The 18549-nt window shown below is 35.9% G+C and overlaps 1 protein-coding gene across 3 annotated transcripts in view; it reads left to right on the top strand.

Annotated features, from left to right (window-relative positions):
* The window catches only part of TBCD (tubulin folding cofactor D), a 125376-nt gene that overhangs the window by 91004 nt on the left and 15823 nt on the right, over positions 1-18549 (top strand). For all 3 annotated transcript variants that reach the window (XM_082774791.1, XM_082774789.1, XM_082774790.1), the window contains 7 exons: positions 1477-1558; positions 4479-4597; positions 5004-5095; positions 6014-6154; positions 9982-10065; positions 11447-11605; positions 12937-13075. In XM_082774791.1, coding sequence (XP_082630917.1) covers positions 1477-1558; positions 4479-4597; positions 5004-5095; positions 6014-6154; positions 9982-10065; positions 11447-11605; positions 12937-13075 — 816 coding nt within the window. The remainder of the gene's footprint in view (positions 1-1476; positions 1559-4478; positions 4598-5003; positions 5096-6013; positions 6155-9981; positions 10066-11446; positions 11606-12936; positions 13076-18549) is intronic.

The raw sequence follows: 18549 nt of genomic DNA, 5'->3' as shown, positions 1-18549 counted from the left end.
TGTATAATTTTGGTTTGTCTTGTATATTGCTACAATTATAATTCATGTGGTAGTTAGGCTGCCCAATGCCATTTTTATATAAATATGAAGTTTTTAAATCTTAGACTTCCTTTCTCAAAATGTATACCATGGATCAAATGTCTATTTTAGCCACTGTCTATAACATTAAAGAAATCTACTGAAATATGCGTGTCTGTAATACGTGTAAGATATGTTGATTGTAGTACTTCTGAATGGTTTCAGAGAACTTTTGTGAGAAGAAAAAAGCATCTCTGGATAGTGCCCTCAGGCCTGATATACCGAGGGAGTGTTACAGTGGGAAAATCTGTGTGAATCAACAAGTTACTTGGGACAGTGTACCTAAATTTTCCATTGAACAAATCCTTTTAATATGCTCTTGAGCTACTCTAATTCTAAATTTTAAATCCATTGATGGATATATTTCATGCTTGTTTATGTACATGGTCTTAACAACTCCAGTTATTTGCCTTAATTTTCTTGAGTAATAACATGTATGTTTACTATGTAAGCACTCTTAAAAGGTTCTTCTAAATTAAAAAGATAACTTTAATCTGCCCTGTTAGAGTTTATAGCTGTCACAGAGACTATTAGAATATAGCATGATTTGTTCATTTTGTTAATTTCTTAAAATAAGATAAAACGTCATTGCAGGTATTTGGTAGCTCATTTTTAAAAGCTTCCTCAGAAGATAGAGTACACTAGAATGTATCCAAATCACTGAAAAAAATTAAAAGATTAAATTTGAATTCTTGGACTATTCTTTTGGTATTTGCAATTTGTTCAAAGAATTGTATGTCTTATAACTGGAACTTCTAAATCTTGCTTAGGAAAATTCATTGTAGACTGTAGAGAATTTTGACGTGTTTGGTTAACATTAATTAACATTAATCAAAGTGTGTTCAGTGAATGTCAATTCTCAGTTATTTCAATATATATTTTAGAGATAAACAATTTTAAAGGCAGTGCGTGAGACATTGAAAAGTCATCTTTTTTTCTAACATAAAGTACACTCTTGTAATATAACTTCATGCCTTTAAGGTGAAAACTGTTCTCTTTAGAAAGTGAGGGATCTACAGTAATTAGACAATTCTCTGTATTTTGCTGGTATAATGTCTGTGGTAGTTGAAATATTATTTAGATGAATGCTGTTTCTCTTTCAAGTCCTTGATTTTACATAGAGAATGAGTCTGAGGTGTCTTTGAGAACAGAATTAAGAAGCTATAGAGGACTCCTGTGTATATCATTTAAGATTTCTTGTATTCCAAGAATATGGATATTAATAAGTATCATTGCTATTAATATGTAAAATGGCAAAGTAAATGGCAGTAGCTGAAGGGAATAATTTTTTTTTTCATCTACTCTCTTTCTTCTTAACCTTTTAACTCTAAGCACAGTTATCATAAAGTATGTTAATATAGTAAATGCATTAAGTTCACAATTTTGCCTTTGTTACAGGAATCTGCAGTCTCTGCACTGGCTGCGTTGTGTAATGAGTATTACATCAATGAAAAGGGAGAAGCTGATCCAGCTCTACAGGGTAATAATGATTCATATTTACAGCAGAGGTAGAAAAAACTGGGCTGGACCTAACTTGCACTTTGGAGGTATTGGATGAAATGGGGGTGGGGAGAGCATCGGTAATTTTAAAGGACCTTCAAATGCTTCAGGAAAGAATGATAAAACCAACTGAATGTCTAGAAGATGCCTCAGGGTTTTGCTTGTTTTAGACTGGAGGTGAACATGAGTGCTTTTCTATTTCCTGCTGTGAAACAGAGAACATAGACAATGGATGGGATCAAGTGCACCCTCAGCAAGTTTGCAGATGACACCAAGCTGAGTGGTGCAGTTAATACACAGAAGGAAGGGATGCCATCCCAAGGGACCTGGACAAGCTTGAGAAGTGAGCCTATGTGAACCTAATGACGTTCAGCAAGGCCGAGTGCTGGGTGCTGCACCTGCGTCAGGGCAGAGCTAAGAAGAGAAGGCTCACAAAGACACCCAGTTCTTCTAACTGTGCATGTGAAGGATGGGATTAGGATTTGGCTAAGTAGTACAGTAGTAGGCTTAAACTTTTTATGGGCATATGAATTGACACGTTTTTCATTCTGGTTTTCATGCACCTTGCTTTCTTTCAAGTATCAAATTGTATTGTGCCCATTAGAGACAGATCACTGGATTATATATATTAGTTTTAAGAATAACAGCACTTACGTTCTTGTGTTTTTAAGTATTACAGTGAAATTATATATACTTTACCAAACAATGGTTTATTTATTTTTTTTTTTTGCGATTCCTAAGTCATGTATCATGCCTAAGCCAGGTAACGGAATACCTTTTTATTTACTTCCATTATGGTAGTACTAAGAACGAGCTAGATACCTATCACATACAGAGTAACGTGCAATACATGCCCTAAAGAAGTTATGGCTGATATATGAAAGCAACCTATCTTGATTTTTAAATCTTTATATGTTGTTAAATCTCTGTGTTCTTGTTTAGAGAAAAAAACAACTTTCCTTTATGCAGGTTTGGTGCCTGCTTGTTGTTTTTTTAAATTTATTTTGTTAGCAGCACTAACAGGTATAATGTGGTATAGAAGGAAATTTTTTTTAAAAATCATGAAAAAGTAATGTTTGTAAAAAACATAACACTTTGGGCAGGAGGAGACAATGCTGCGTCAAAGAAGGCTAAAAATAAATTGAAATGTTAATGTAACACATTTTTACGTAAGTATGAAGTTTCAAGCTTCTGTAAAAGTGGAGCAGAAAACACAGACAGATTTCAAAATCAAGAGGGAGAGAGGAAGAACATGCAATAGATGGCTACATCTGTTTTGATGCTATACTGTTGGATGCCTGTTAAACTTCATTTTTTTCTGTGTTAGCTTTTCATCTACTGTGCGCCTGGAAGAATCAAACTAGCCATATAGCCATGATAGTCTAGGGACATAATTGAAGTCAGATTTGTAAATGGAAGAAAATTTTTAATTTTTCACCGTCTCTTAATTTTCTGACATTTTTCCTAAAATATCAGTCCTAAAGTTACATCAATTAAAGAGACAACAGTAGTAGTCTTACTGTCTAAGATCATCTTGCAGTCCAAGCAAGCATTGCGTCTTCCTGTGGCCTCAAGACTCTTACACTCCAGTGGTTTGGAAGTTTTTAAATAATAGATGTGCTTATATGAAGGTATTGCTAACCTCTGGACAGGGAACTGGTTTCCTGATGTGAGGAACTAGTTAAGGCCTGTCAATTGCGTAGGGATTAAAAAAAAAAAAAGTCATGAGTTATGACTAAAGGGTAGTTTCTTATGGTAACTAATCTTTCTTCCTCTAGCAAACATTGCTCAATCATTTAAATCTTAGATGACAGTAAGCAATGGCAGAATTATGTAATCTTCATGGGATTTCTGATTCTTTTTATTTTTTCCCTTTTGAGGATAAAAAAGTACGTATTCAATAAAGCGATTAAGACCACCTTTCTCCTTTTTCCATCAGAATTGTGTCCTCTGCAGCAGTCTTGGTTGTTCTTAGATTTTTTTTCTGAACTGTCTTGCTTTCCTTTGTGTTTCACAGAAGAGTTTAATATAGTAGCTGCGAAATCATGTAAAGGAAGTATTGTCTGTTAAGTCAGTGATGAAGACTACAGTCGAAATATAGAGATTTTTTTTCTTCATCCTCATTATCATCTTCATACCACTTCTTTGTTGAGCATTCTTTTCCCATACATAGTTCGGTTTATTTTCATTCCTTTCCTCTGCGCTAGTGTTTGCAGAGCCATTGTCCCTATTTCATCACGTAGCAATTCAAAGACCCTGAGAATAGCATCTCCTGCTTCCAAGCGGTCACTTCTTGAGACTTCTCCTGTAAAAAGTCCAACTTTTTTTTCTTTTGTTTCTCTATATAAAGTAACATGAATTTATCTCATTGCTTAGTATGATCTGTATGTATGTTTTTAAATCCTCAGTTCAAGAAAGACTTTTTTTGGGAGAACAGTTGAGTAACTGACCTTGACAAATCCATCCCAGACAAAAATTTCCTAATAGTGTTTGTCTGATTATGAAAAACGATGACCTGTAAACATAATACAACCTGTTCCTCTGATTTTACACTGAAATTCATAGTTAGGCTTATTTTTTGGATTTAAAAAAAATAAATTTTTTAAATGGAGGATTTTGTTTTTCTTTGACTGACTAGGGATAGTGTGCCTAAATATTGGACTTCATATTTAGAAAGTGACAAATAAAAATAAGAATTTCTTCATGAAACAGTGAATGTCTTAATTTTTTATTTATTTGTTTTTCTGTAGGAAATTTAAGATATTCGGTATTTTAGTTAAATGAAGTATAAAATTTTCTAGCTTCTGTGTTTTTGTTTTTTTTTTTTTTTTTGGTTAGTAAAATATCTAATGATAATGATGTGGTAGTCGCTTTTCACTTTGCAATTGTATTTTTTGTAGATGAGCTGGTGACACGGTACATTTCAGGACTACAAAATACTGAGGAAATGATTCGTTGTGGCTTTTCACTGGCTCTTGGGGCTCTTCCAAGATTTCTGCTAAAGGGCAGGCTCCAACAGGTGAGAGAATGTGGTCGTTTTCATGACAAGAGGGCACAATGTATTTCAAATGAAACCTATGATCGTAATCAAATAAATAATAATGATCATAATTAAAGGTCTTTGTTAAAGAGTTTTGAGGATTGTAATATACAGTAACTCCAGAAAACCATGAGTTTAGCTTGTCGTAGATTCTAGTAATTAAAGTTTTGTCCTGCTTCAGTAGTGTTAATGGTAAAATCAGAGGCTGAATTATCCCTTTGCAATGGAACACTTGTCTAAAGGGAAAACTGAGGCATATTGACAGGTCATGGTGAGAAACCAAATAATGTTGTGTGCTTGATTCTCTCATATATAATCCGCCTCTAAGTGTAGGCCATTTATCATAAATAATATAATGGTTTTAAGTATCTCATTTTTTTTTCAGGTTTTAGAAGGTTTAAAAAAAGCTACCATAATTTCCCCTGAAGATGTGAGCTTTGCACAATCCAGAAGAGATGCCCTAATAGCAATTGCAAAGTATGTTTGTCATTTTTATTTTTATCTACTTTTAATTATTTCTCTAGATGTTTTCTACTTTTCATTCTGCTTTCTGATGCAAGCTCACACCATAGTTCTTGAGATCAGTTACACTATGACGTACTCATTTTTAGTGGGGAACTATGTGCCTCTCCATTGTTCAATATATCTTTGGTTCAGAGGATTATCACAAATCTAATGATGGAGTACAGACTCTGATGTTTTTTTCATTTTAAGTCAATTAGCCGAATACTAGAATATATTGCAAAGTTCACCTTTTTCATGGGCAGCAATTTGGTGAGCTTTAGTGAGAAGGAAGAATGCTTTTTTTTCCACTCAATAAAAAAATTGAATATTTTTAAAGAAGTTGTACTTTTTATCTTAAGACATATTTTTAGTATTGACATGCCACACTGTAGTTAATGTTAATAGTTTTATAGCACGTACATTTTTAAACTGTTACAGTGAAGAAAAAAATCTCTTTCCTATGTTACCCATGCCTTTGGTGAAAAGAATTGGTAATGTTGAATTCAGTGCATGTAATATTAATGTAATATTAATATTTGCTCTTGTTTACTTCATTGTAATAAGAGTGTAGAAACTGACAGGCACAATGAACATGCTTCTTTTCGTAGTATTATAGACACGCAAACAGTCTGCTTATCTGTTGAGTTTTCGGCCTTATTTTTCTTTGTTTTTAAACCTGAACACTGATAAGAAATCCTCAAATAGAATGCTGTAGACTCAGAAATATTCTGCATACTGTGTAATATTAGCTACAAACAAACAAAAAAGGTGCTTAGAATACTGTCTGTCCAGGGAAGTTTATTAAGCAACAGGACAAAGCTATGATCTTAATGTTTTCCCCTTGCTAGTGTTGTAGTGTTTATTTTTTCATTTCATTTTCTCTTTTTAAAGGGTTTGCCAAACAGTAGGTGTAAAGGGAGAAGGATCTCGGGAAGAATATGTCTGCAAAGACAATGTTACTCAGATTTATGCTACGCTACTTAACGGTGTGACTGACTACACCACAGACAGCCGAGGAGATGTTGGAGGATGGTAAGATGCCTTGCAATTGGGGACTTCAACTTAGCTGTCGTGTTTGATGCCTAGTTAAAAAAAAATATATATATGTCTTTTGGAAACCTGTTAAAAATAAGCACTCCAATCTTGTCAAGAATTGGGTATAGGTAGAAATACACTGGGGTAAGAGATATGGAAGGTGAAAAGAAAGGCTGACCAGAATTTTTTGACCCCTGCTTCAGAAATGAATAAGACATGAAACTGAAGTTTTGCCTTGCTCTTATTTTGTGGATGATATTCTTGAATAATAGAAATGTATTAAGTTGGAAAAAAACAGTGATTTAAAACAACTTTTCTAGTTTCTTTAAAATAATATATTGGTGCTCAGTTATTGAGCTCTTCTATTGTACGTTCATGGGATTTTTTTTGCCAGGAGAGGGAGCAGTTGCATAACTTGTGAGTGACAAATTTTCAAGGTTAGTGACCAAGATTTTAAAAAATAGAAATAAATTTAAAGTGCCGTGGTGTTGACTCTTTTGTAAGTTTAAAGTTTCAATGAATGCAGCTCTTCGGTTTCAGAAATAATTAAATCATAACTTTGTTATGATTTCTAAATGTCTACTGTTGTGAAGTTTACAGTAAGAGGTATAAGATTGTGGCAGTTGTATTTTTACTGTATTTTTAAAGTACACTTTTTTATCGTATAGTAATGGGATGGTACTATGCATTTGATAGATGCTGTCTGTTTCCCCACTATTCCATTTCTTTATCTGAGTAAACGCTAAATACACCACAGGCAAGGTTTGCATGCGAGTGGTGGTTTCTAATCTGTCTACAAAACTCGAGTCAGATGTCTGCAACACAGGAAAGCATAACTCAAATAGCATCAGTGCAGTTTGCGTGAGCAATAGCAGCTATGGAGATGTAGTGGAACAGCCTGCCATGTAATGCTACCTTACTGTGAACTCAGGCTCCTTGGACACTGAAATGCAACCACCACATTTTGACTGCAGCCTAAGTTAGCCAGATTAAAGCTATTGCCAAAATTCTTTCCTGTGTGCCAACTCAATGAGGCACCTCAGGGTACAGGGGTGCATATTCAGGACTGTAAATTAACCACCTGTTGATTCTTCAGATCCAGTGTCCATGTATGCTTTTATTGCATCCTTGCAGGAAAAGGAAGTACATGAAAAGTAGTGGTATGAAATTACTTTGTTGGTTGAGAAGATTTCCTTATTTTCCAGTTTATTGAAGAAGTCGTTGTCTAACAGTGCTGAGTCACATTAAAGGGCTTTGGTGTTTAGTTTCAATCCTGGCCTGGCAGAGTGTATGAAATGCTTTAGAAAAATTTTACAGCTACTATCCTCTTCTGCAAAGGGTGTTTTTACAACAGTAGTACACAAACGTGAAACATAATTTCCATTTAATTTAATTTTAAAAATATAAATATTTAAGGTTACTCTACTGAAAGTTGCAGCTAAGACTCCCCAGGTGAGCAATGATAGAGTGCTACTGAAAGAAAAGGCTCCAAACTAGTAATGTTGTGGCTATTGCAAAGCTGGCAGATCTCATAGAAGGTGGTTGCAAACTGTGATGGTAATTGCTGATTTGGGAGGGCTATAGTGGGCAAGAAGTGAGTTGTACCTTGCAGGCGGGGGAGGGAGGGTGCCTTGTTCCTCAGCACACTTCTTTCTGTGGCCGCAGCCCTCTCAGTCATTTGCTCCCTCCTCCCTGCTGCAAGCAAACCAGGCGTGTTCTGGAGCAACCTTTAGGTTCTTCACAATACTATATACAGATGTGTTTTTTAAAATTGTACAGGGAAAATAAAAGTTACTTTTATCAGCTGGAGTTAATGTGTGCTTGTAGTTTTATTTATTTACTTTTTGTTTATTTACATTTTTACTTTTAGTTATTTATTTGTATGTACCTTGCACCTTAGCCTTCATTCCTGATTGTTAAAATTGTAGTATGACAGCAAGGTTGTGTGGGGAATGGAGTCCACAATGTAAAAAGACAGTCAAAAGAAATCTTGGGAAGAAGGGAAATAACAGGACAAGAAATCAGAGAAGAGTGGGTGTGTTTGACTTCTCAAATTTAGAAGAGGAAACAAAGATGCAAACTGTAAGGATCAAGAACAGGTCGTTCCAGCTTGCGCAAGGGATGAAGTATCTTGGCATTCCCTCACCTTCTTCCTCAGCTGTCTAAAAGCAAGAAGGAGGTGAGTGGGCCTCTAACTTAGAGGATACAGTGACACAAGGGTAGCTGAAACAAAATGTAAGAGCAAGCATATAGGGTGTGGTGAGTCAGAGAAAGCTAAGAAGAAAAACAGAAAGTTTAGGTAAGCTTTCTGCTTTCAAAATTAGATGAGGTACTAACGTAGATAAGAAAGACGATGGTTAAGTATAATTAGTTATTCAAGTTAACTTCCACATGTAGCAGCTCTCAGATAAGTTCCCCATGCCTATTGTTAATCCTTTTGTCTTTGTCTTAATTTAAAAACAAAACAAAACATAACTCTACAAAGTGGAAATTTTCAAAGAAATCCTGAGGAAATTAAATTCCCAACAGCCATTAAAATTCAAATGTGCTTTGAGCACCGGATTCTTTTAAAGCTTCTTTGACAATGCCAGCCAAAATCAACAGTCAAAACATGTAAATTAAAAGGGGGAAGGGGAAGCTTTTCTCCTAGCAAACTATTGCCTGCTAAATACTTCTGTGGCCTCTCAGATATGAATGTTTTCTCATTATGTTTCTTTTAAACCATTGACTAAGATGGAAAGATAGGGGGAGAATTGCCATTTCTCCAGAGAGGCCTTTTCTTTGGTGTGTAATTTTTATCTTTCTTTAAGGGAATCGTGGGAAAGTTTAACCAACTTTACGTTCCATATGCAAACTTTACATTTCTTTTGACAGATTGTTTGCTGGGACTTGTCCAATCTGTCTACAGGTGTTAGACAAGACTATCTGAAAGTCAGATATTATATGAAAAAGGTAGAAAAACATCCTTTGATGAAAGATTGCCAAATTTATATTACGCTACCTAGGAAAAAATGATGTAATTTACCCTTTTTTGTTGTTATGACAAATGTCCCACCCAGTTTTAGATTACATGGACAACTCTTCAGTTTACTTTGGAAATTTGAAACAGGAGTATGTAATTTCACAGTAGACAGGTGTACCTTTTCATAAACCTCAATATATTTATACTTTAATTATTACTGAGAAAGGATGAACATATTGGTCCTGGTCTTGAAGATGCACTTCAAGTACATCCTAGTGTTACCTCAGCTGATCATTTTCACAGAACTAATTATTATTTAGCATATGTATTTAAGCTATTCAGAATGACTATTTTTCTTATCATTGGAAGCATTAAGCTTAAAAAATCAGAAGAATATGACACTAATAGTGCTTAAATATCTCAATGTGAAAATGGGGGATTAGCATTTTTAGAAGATTATTTGGAGCAGACAAAGCACTTTGTTTTAAAAACGTCTGATTGCATACTAAATATTACTAATTGTTATCAATTTTAACCTTCTTAAAATAAAGAATAAACCTGATGATATCTGGCTGGAATGAAAAACAAGATGGTCAGGCAGGGGATTTGCCTGCAAAACTAGGATGGCTGTTGTACTGTCAGTGCAAACAAGGGCTTTGCTTTATGGAATGGGGATTGGTTGTGCTTACAGTTGTGTGCACTCCTCTTCCTCCCGTAAATATGATTGCTGCTCTCGTTGGTCAATGCTTTCAATATTTTCTACCTGTTTAAATTTTTGCCTGTGTCTGCTTAACTTAACTGCTGCTGTGTTTATTTAAATAAGTTCTGATGTAACTACTCTAATGTATTTCTGTTTCAACAGGGTACGTAAAGCTGCTATGACAAGTTTAATGGAAGTGACACTTTTGCTGGTTCAGAATGAAGCGGAGTTAATTAATGCCAACATGTATGCTACCTGTTCTGTTTTTGTGTCTTATCTTGTACAAGTACATTCCAGTCCATACAAGAAAGCATTGCTTATGTATTGTATACTTACTCCTTTATTGAGTATGACAGAAGTGTGTCAAGTTTACACCCGTACAGGTGCTGAGAATATTGTGTCTGCTTTTCAGAGATGCTAACCTGAATGAGAGAAACCGTGTGGCAGTCTCACCTTTAAAATACAGTGCATCTGTGAGATTTGCACCATACTTGCAACCTTTGTGGAGCTTGCCAGTATTATTCACTTAAATAAAAAGCAAATTCACCTGTTTACCCAGAGGATTGCATCATTAATTTGGAATGTGATAAAAATGTGGAGATAAGTTTGTTTTCATGAAAGTCATCTTTATAGATCTATTAGTAAGAAAATACAGGAAAACAAAATTTACACTGAGCTTCAGATTCTGAATTTTGTGAGTATTCCTTAGTGTTTCTAACAGTAAATGAAAGAATACTTACTGATTTTTAAGTTTAGCTTGAGCTACAGCAAAACTTTCTTAATAATTCTCAATAGGTGTTAGTTTGTGAATAGAGCATATCCAATGATTAGCTGGATATATACTCAATTTCTAATTTAAAAATAAAAATAAAAAAACACCACTAAAAACAAGTGACTGACTATTAGTTCTTCAGTTGAGACACTTGGAAGGAAAATACTGGATTCTGTAGATATCTGGTACTCAGCCAGTGCCCATTGTCCAGGGGCTTCCTTCTGTTGCAGAGATTATTCATGTACAACATAGAAGAGTATTCCTGCCAGCTGGATCAAAAGAGAAAGGATCACATGTTCTATGTGTTCTGGATTTTGCTGTAACTGAAGGATTCTAGCTGTTTTTACTATCTTAGTTGTCCTTTTGGAAGTTGTAAAGGGCCTGAAGAACATAGTTGCTGGGAGTTTAATTATGAATGTGAGCAAAATTGGGTATCGGTAGTAACTAGCCAAAGTTGAATCCTCATTTGGGATATATGTGATTTTGGGATAGACCTTGTACACTGGTATATCTGCAGTTTTACAACTGAAAATGTGTTTTTCCAAGATTCCCGCTCTATTTCCGTTTGAAATATAGTAGTTCATCCAATCCATAAAGCACTATTGTATCTTTTCAGATGAAATGTTGTATCAAACCCTGTAGTACTAGTCATGGCATTTTTTGATTGATATATGTAAGACAAAGCTCTAGACATTCTATCACCGTGTTGATATCTTAAATAATGTGTGCATTCATTATAAAGTGTTAAACCAGACTAGTTTCATATCAGAGTATTTTTTGATATAATTGCAACAATTTAAAATTGAAATACGTGTTCCACTTGTATTACATGATGAATTGTTCTCTTTCTTGTAGTTGCAAACAGATTATGTGCTGGCTGGCCCAACAAGCAGCTGAAAAAATTGATAAATTTCGAGCTCATGCAGGATCTGTGTTCCTTACTCTTTTACATTTTGACCGTCCTCCAGTTCCACATATACCTCATCGAGAAGAGCTAGAGAGGATATTTCCAAGGTAATACATTGACAAAGGTTTCCTAAAACAGTGAAAATAAGAAGATGCATACACAAAGTTTACCTAACACAAGCAACCTGATCCAAATTCTGTGCCAAATCCGTAATATGGTTATATATTTTATTGAGGAACATTCGGTGCTGTTTCATAGAGTTTTGTTGAAGCGTTCAGTGAATATGTGTAAACGTATAAAATAGTCAAGAACTTTCAGCACAGGTGCCTGTTAAAATAATGATTTCCTAAGGAGACAGGGCTTATATGGTAATGCTGCTTATGCTTTCTGTAATTTCTGAACCCACTGGCCAATTTCATGGTGAATGGTAGAGATGATATCTGTAGTAGATAGAACAATGGAGTAGTTGGTGGGGACCTTCAAACATCATCATGTCCAACTGCCTAAGCACTTCAGGGCTAACAAAAAGTTAGGGCATATTACTAAGAGCATTATCCAAATGCCTCTTGAACACTGATGGGTATGGGGCATCAATCATTTCTGTAGGAAGCCTGTTCCAGTGTTTGACCACCCTCACAGTAAAGAATTTCCTCGTAGTTGATAGGAAATAGTTGAGAGGCCATTGGTAAAACAGATATGCTGGTGGTTGGGCTTTCGTAAACCTGTTGTTTATGAAGTGTGCAGTTCATAATCTCATTTTCTCTTCATAATGTGAAAGCTTGTATTTATTGGGAGTCCCTCTTCCTGATTTTTTTCCCTACTGGAGAAGACTGATTGATCAGAATGACAATTCCACAGTAGTTTTCTGAGATAGAATTTCTAGTTAAAGCAAGAGAAAAGCAGTGAGAGCAACTTGCTTGTGAACGGTGATTATCACCCTTGATTGAGAAAAGCAATATCCAACTCTGTATCCCCATTCTGTTTGTTTTAGCAGTCTCAGCCTCCTGCAATTCTAAAAGCGGTCTGTCTGTAGGCTACTGATTGATCTGTAGTGGGTTTGTGTCAGCCATTCCTGGGCTAAGTCTTTCTTTCTATCACTTGTCAACTAGCTGTTGGTGGGAGAGAATGGGTAATGGAATGGTGAATTAGGTTTAGTTGTTTTTTGTTGTAGAGAAAAGTGCTTTTGAAAAGGAAACTGTGGTTCAAATCCCTTATCTGAATCTGGACAAGAAGCTGAACATAATTTCAGCCACAGCCAGAAAAGTGAAGCATTGTTTTGTATTTTCCTCATATATTGGAGTAATGATTAATTTGGTTTTTTTTTGGTAATTCAGAGCCTTTCTTCACTGATGCTGCTTGAGGATGAGAGAGGTATCTTAGGACTGTATGGAGATGAAAGACAATGCACACACATTTTAATTTTCTTTCCTTTCCCCAGGTCAGAGACAGAAACTCTAAACTGGAACGCCTCATCAGAAGCTTTCCCTCGAATCACCCAGCTTTTGGGTTTACCGACATATCAATACTATGTGCTTTTGGGTCTCTCAGTGTCTGTTGGTGGATTAACGGAGACAACGGTAAGAAAGCAGGGTGACTTTTCTCTTTGCTTGGAGAATGCATTTCTAATAAAATTCCTGTGTTAAAAATCTCATTATTCTTTTTTCTTTTAAAGGATACCTGACTTTAATTAGTAATTGTCAGTATGTGTTTACAATATGGTTAGAAATTTCTTGATTTTTGTTTTGATACGTTTTCTTAAAAAATGCCAAAGAGATACCGAAAGTTGCATTACAAAAAACTATCATTCAAACATGAGAAAGAACTTCTTCAAAGTGAGGGTGGCAGAGCACTGGAACAGGCTGCCCAGGGAGGTAGTGGAGTCTCCTTCTCTGGAGGTATTCAAGGATCGTCTGGACACCTACCTGGGCAACCTGCTCTAGGGAACCTGCTTTGGCAGGGGGGTTGGACCCAATGATCTTTCGAGGTCCCTTCAAACCCCTACAATTCTGTGATTCCGTGAAATGTCTGTCTGAACCCTCTGCTCTTTGCAATCTCTATTTCATTCTTCTGTCTATGGACAGCACCTTATCATTGTTTCTGGTAGTCTATTAAGCTGCCAAAATCTTCAGGACTCCAATATCTAATGTATCTGTCTGTCCTTCCATTACAGCTTGTGGTAGTTTCTGTGTTCTTGGTTTCAAGATATTTGACTTCTAACATTTTTGCTACTTGGTGTAGCCAAAGATGTAACACACAGAAGCAATATATTTGTGTAAGGACACAGTTCAGCAGGACACTACAGAGAAATACAAAACAGCAACAGAATACTTTGGACTGCCAGTAAAATCTTTAAATTGCAGTGGCCCTGTAAGAGAAGATAGTGGTCTAAAACATGAGGCAGCACCCCAACAGCGTTTGAGTATTTCTAAATAAGATTGCTGTCTGTAATTAAGAATGCTGGAAGAAGAGTGGTAGGTGTTAGGAAAGTTTTTGTTGAGAGGGAACAAAACAGCTTCTGCTGTTCAAAAAAGGAAGGAGGTAATCATTCATTTTGTCTCCCATGGCTTGCACTTTTCAATCTTACCACATGATACTCAAAAATACATCCAAATGATAGGTTTTGCCTGATGCCATAGGTTTTGCACTTGTAATCCAAAGATTTCCATATCCCTTTGGGTTTCATGTAGCTGAGGATTTGGTGTCTGCAAGTCTCATGTATTTAAACCAATTTTGAAAATTTTCATGTTTCTAAACTGGCAACTAATTACATAGCAACGGCTATTTTAAAAGTTTGAAAACGTGTTTATTGGTTTGTGACAGTAATTAGGGGATAGACAATGTAACTCTTAACAGATTTTTTAATAGCAGATGCGCACATGAAATTCGTCTTTTAGTCAAACAGTTAATTATAGGAGGCTCCACTGAAACCAAAGTTATTCTTATAAGTATAAAAGGAGAGGAAAGTTGTGGAGGAACAGACAGACGTTCTGACTACTAATGAAAGTCAAAGGAAAATTCTTATTCAACATTTTAATTTCTTTCTTTCTTCCTTTCTCTCCTTCTCTCCCTTTCTCTTCCTTTCTTTCTAGTTCTGGTTGTGCTTGGTTTTGCAAAGTGTAAACAGTTCAGTTACTTGTAGCTGCTTCGCCTCTTACCATCTGCCAGTATATTTAAGGAAAGCCTTCTGTAGCATTTTCAAAATATGATTTTGAAATGTTAATTTTCTGTGACCCTGCATTTTTCTTTAACACTAAAGGCTTGTTCCTGTTAAAATATTCTCAAGGGGTTTGACTTTGGAAAGAAAGTGACCTAAGTCTCTTTCAAGCCATATAGAAGTGCAAGAGAGGCTCAAACTGTATAGTTTTTACACTTGGGGTTAAACAGTTTGTAGTGAATTACATTTAGTATTTAAAATGTGATATATAATTTAGAATTGATGTCTTTTGTAATGACTTATGTTTGAAACTATTTCATCAAAGCCAGTAGTGATCTTTGCTGTATATCCAGGGACTCATTTAAAACATAAATTGAAAAATTTTAAGAGTTGGCCCTATTAAATCCATATGAAAGAAGCAAACTTTTAAAATGTTGAGTGAAGGAAAAGGGTTATTCGAGTATGTGTTTTGCAGTAATGTGCATGTTTTATAACTTCTTCCTTTTCTCACTGAAAAAATATGTACACAAATACACACATAGACATAGAAGTTAGAAATTTAGGCTTTCTTGTATACTGCAAGACAATGTGAGTTCAAATGTTGGTTTATTTTTAAATCTTCTCAGGGTCTTAGCAGGAGAAAGACTACTGTAATTCAGTGGTCAGCAGCTTTTCTTCCATAGTTAAAATCGCTCAGCAGTATATTTAGCACGTACAGTTCTTTATTTTGCTTTTTAGAGAGATTTGCTGAAATGGGCTATAATGGAGTATCTCAAAAACATTGTGGTGGCAGAGTGGTTGCTGAAAGAACTCTAGTTCGAGCATTCGAAGTAATCTGAAAAAAGGGAAGATGTCATTCCCTCTGGGATTTGGCATTCAGCAGCATTGCCTTGGTTCAAAGGGCACTTTCTCTGTGTAAAAGAATCTTCTAATTATATATCTGGCCTGCAATAGTGCATATTTCTTATGGCTGCATAAAAAGTCCTCTCAGTATACGAAGATCAGAACTGAACAATGCTGTTCTTTCTGTGCTTCACAGACCCTATAGTTTCAGGGGTCAGGATATAATTTCATGACTGTTAACTACATTACGTATAAAATCTTGCTAAAGCACAAAATGTACTGTGATTTCCCCACCCCCCCACCAAGGAGTGAAAATTACTTTAAAAAATGTTATAGAATTTTTATGTAAAATCCTAAAAACCTTAAAAAAATCTATCTTGAATTTTATACATTTTGTCCTTGTACTGGAATCCAGTACAAGGATTTCACCAGGAGACACCAAAAATCTGTAACAACTACAGTAGCCAGCTCCAAAGGTATCCAATGAATTAATGTGTGTTAAATCACCCCCCAAAAAAAATAAAGCCCATCTGTCTCATACTGGTGTCAATATATTCTGTTTGCCAAATAGATAATACATTTTATGTTTGTTTTTTTGTCCCTTTTTTTTTTTTTTTTCCCCTCAAAACTGACTTATTTGCCTGTTATATTTGTGACTTTGTGCATGGCTTGGACAAAATATTGGGCTTTGAACAGATGAGTTAGTTGTTACAAAGGAAAATGTTGGGACATTTGTAGATAATGTGAAAAATCAGAACAAACAGTTCTGAAATGTCTGGTTACTGTGACTAATTATATGCAAATTACTGTATCTTTGGTTTAAAGGAACAGGTTCCAAATGCAGTTTTCTTGAATGACAGTTCTCCAGCAAAATACATTTGAGAATTATTTCTGGCATTCTTTTATTAAATGGAAAAAAAAAGTGTGAATTATTATATTGCTGCTCTTCTTAAAATATCACTGACTTGAACTTTAGAGTTACTGCTCTCCAAAGAGTTGATGAATTAAAAGGAATGCTGAAAGGAGAATGAGGGAGACATGGTTTCATTTGTGCTAAAATTTGAATGATATGCAGGGTTGTTTTTTTTTTCAAGTTACTGGGAGAATAGGCTACTGCCACTTCAGTGCTGTAAATTTGTCAAGATTAGAAATGATCCAAAACCAGTATAATTTATTGAGTGTAATTTAGTTTCTTCCACACGTGTTACAGGAATGTTCTGACCCTGAGTAGGTCTTCCTCTGTTTCAGTGCTTCAATGAAAACCGGAACATTTAGTAGGTATCTGTACATAAAAATGCTGATTTTGTTCAAGCTTGTCCAGTAGTTATTCACTTGACTTCCATCTGTGATGAGTTAGGTGCAGATCACTAAATTCTTTTTGACCCACAGTGTCAGCCCCCAGCTCCAGGCATGAAGGGGGGAGTAGATCAATTCCTCTGAGTTTTCCGTGGCAGCGAGAGGGAACCCTGAGCATCTGCAGTCTTTTCTGAAAAATTCTTTGATTTCAGTGAGATCGCTCCAGAAAGTGATCGATGTAATGTTAAAATCTCGTTCCTGATGTAGGCCTTGTAATGGGAAAAAACTGTCCACTTTCTCCCGTGCATAGACTCCAGAGGGGTAGTGATAGTTCCCAGGTCAGTAGCAGACAAGTATTCCCCCACTAGCAGGGCTGCTGTTCCTCCTCTTCGTGTCCTTGCTTTTGATAAATGCATTTTTTCTTTCTCTGCATTCTGGAGTTGATGTGTATTTGTATTATGGTATCAGATACCTGTTAAGATATCAGGGACTTTTAGAAGTCTGTGGTTAAAAGAAAGACTGATGACCATTAGGAGAGTATGTCAGTCTACAGAACATCTTCAGTGCAGCCTGTTCCTTCCCCATTGTGTCCCGCTGGCTGTTTTATCAGCTCTGTCCAAGATAGGACTGCTAAGTAAGAATCAGAGCCCGTGTGTGGACGGGGCGTGTAGCTGAAGGACAGCTGAGATTCAAATGATCTCTTTACTCACCAGGTGTCTAAACTAATTTTCTTTTGGACAAATCCATCTCAGCTGTTGCCTTAAGACTCTTTTCAGAAGTATTGCACTTCAATTTTGCAACAAGTTGACCAGGAAATGATTTCATGAAAGTTTGTTTAGACACCTTACTTATACACAGTGTGCCTATCGAGAGCTGTATTTGCCTTCTCCCCTTGCTGCAGCTATACTTTTTAAGTGTCTCAATCATACTTTTCCCCCAGTTAAGGAGACAAAGCCTATAGGACATGAATTTTATCATCAAATGAACGGTCTCTTTGAACACCATCTGCCTTCAGATATTTGCCTATTCCTGAAGTACGTACTATTGGCTTAAATGACAGCAGAGGCAAGCTTTGACAAATGCTGTTTTTACTATGTTTCATGAGAACAAGGTCATTCTCAGGCTTCCTCTTAAATTCTTATCCAAAGCTGTCTGAGTTCCAACCCATTAACTTCCTAATTTCCTTTCCCGGTCCTCGTGCGGCCACCCCAGGGTAAGGTCGATGTCACACATTTGATATAGCGTGAATTCTGAGTTCTTGTGTAGATGAGGAAAAATTTTGGAAATATTATTTTCAGCAAGTACATGTGAGCAGTTAACATTATGGCTCAGATACTGTCCTGAGAGGTTATCAGGGGGAAAAAAAAAAAAAGTCTTTATCTGAGGAGGAAATACAAATTTAACGTGGTGATAAAATGTTAGCTAGATGTGTTGAAGTTTGTATGGTCTGCTCTGCCTATTTGGAAAATGTTCTGTTTATAAGTGTGTGGAGCAACCAGTTGATGTCCACACCCATATACCCATATTTTCATATAGTTTACTTTCCTGCTAATGAATAAACACCACCTTCCTTACAGTTTTTCTGATCATCCTGCTACTGTGTCTTGGTTTTGCACAGCCTATGTGTAGATCTGCTTGCCCTTTTCATTTGTGCTGGTACAACCTTCCTTTGAGGTAGTTTCTTTGAGGACGTTGGATGAATAGGATAGACAAAACAATTGCTGTATACCAAAGTGAAGGCCCAGAAGTCACTGATGA

The sequence above is a fragment of the Aythya marila genome (genome assembly GCF_965140915.1).
Source record: "Aythya marila genome assembly, chromosome: 18".
NCBI lineage: Eukaryota > Metazoa > Chordata > Aves > Anseriformes > Anatidae > Aythya > Aythya marila.
Note: the sequence above shows the minus strand (reverse complement) of the source record. Positions and strands in the feature narration are given on the sequence as shown.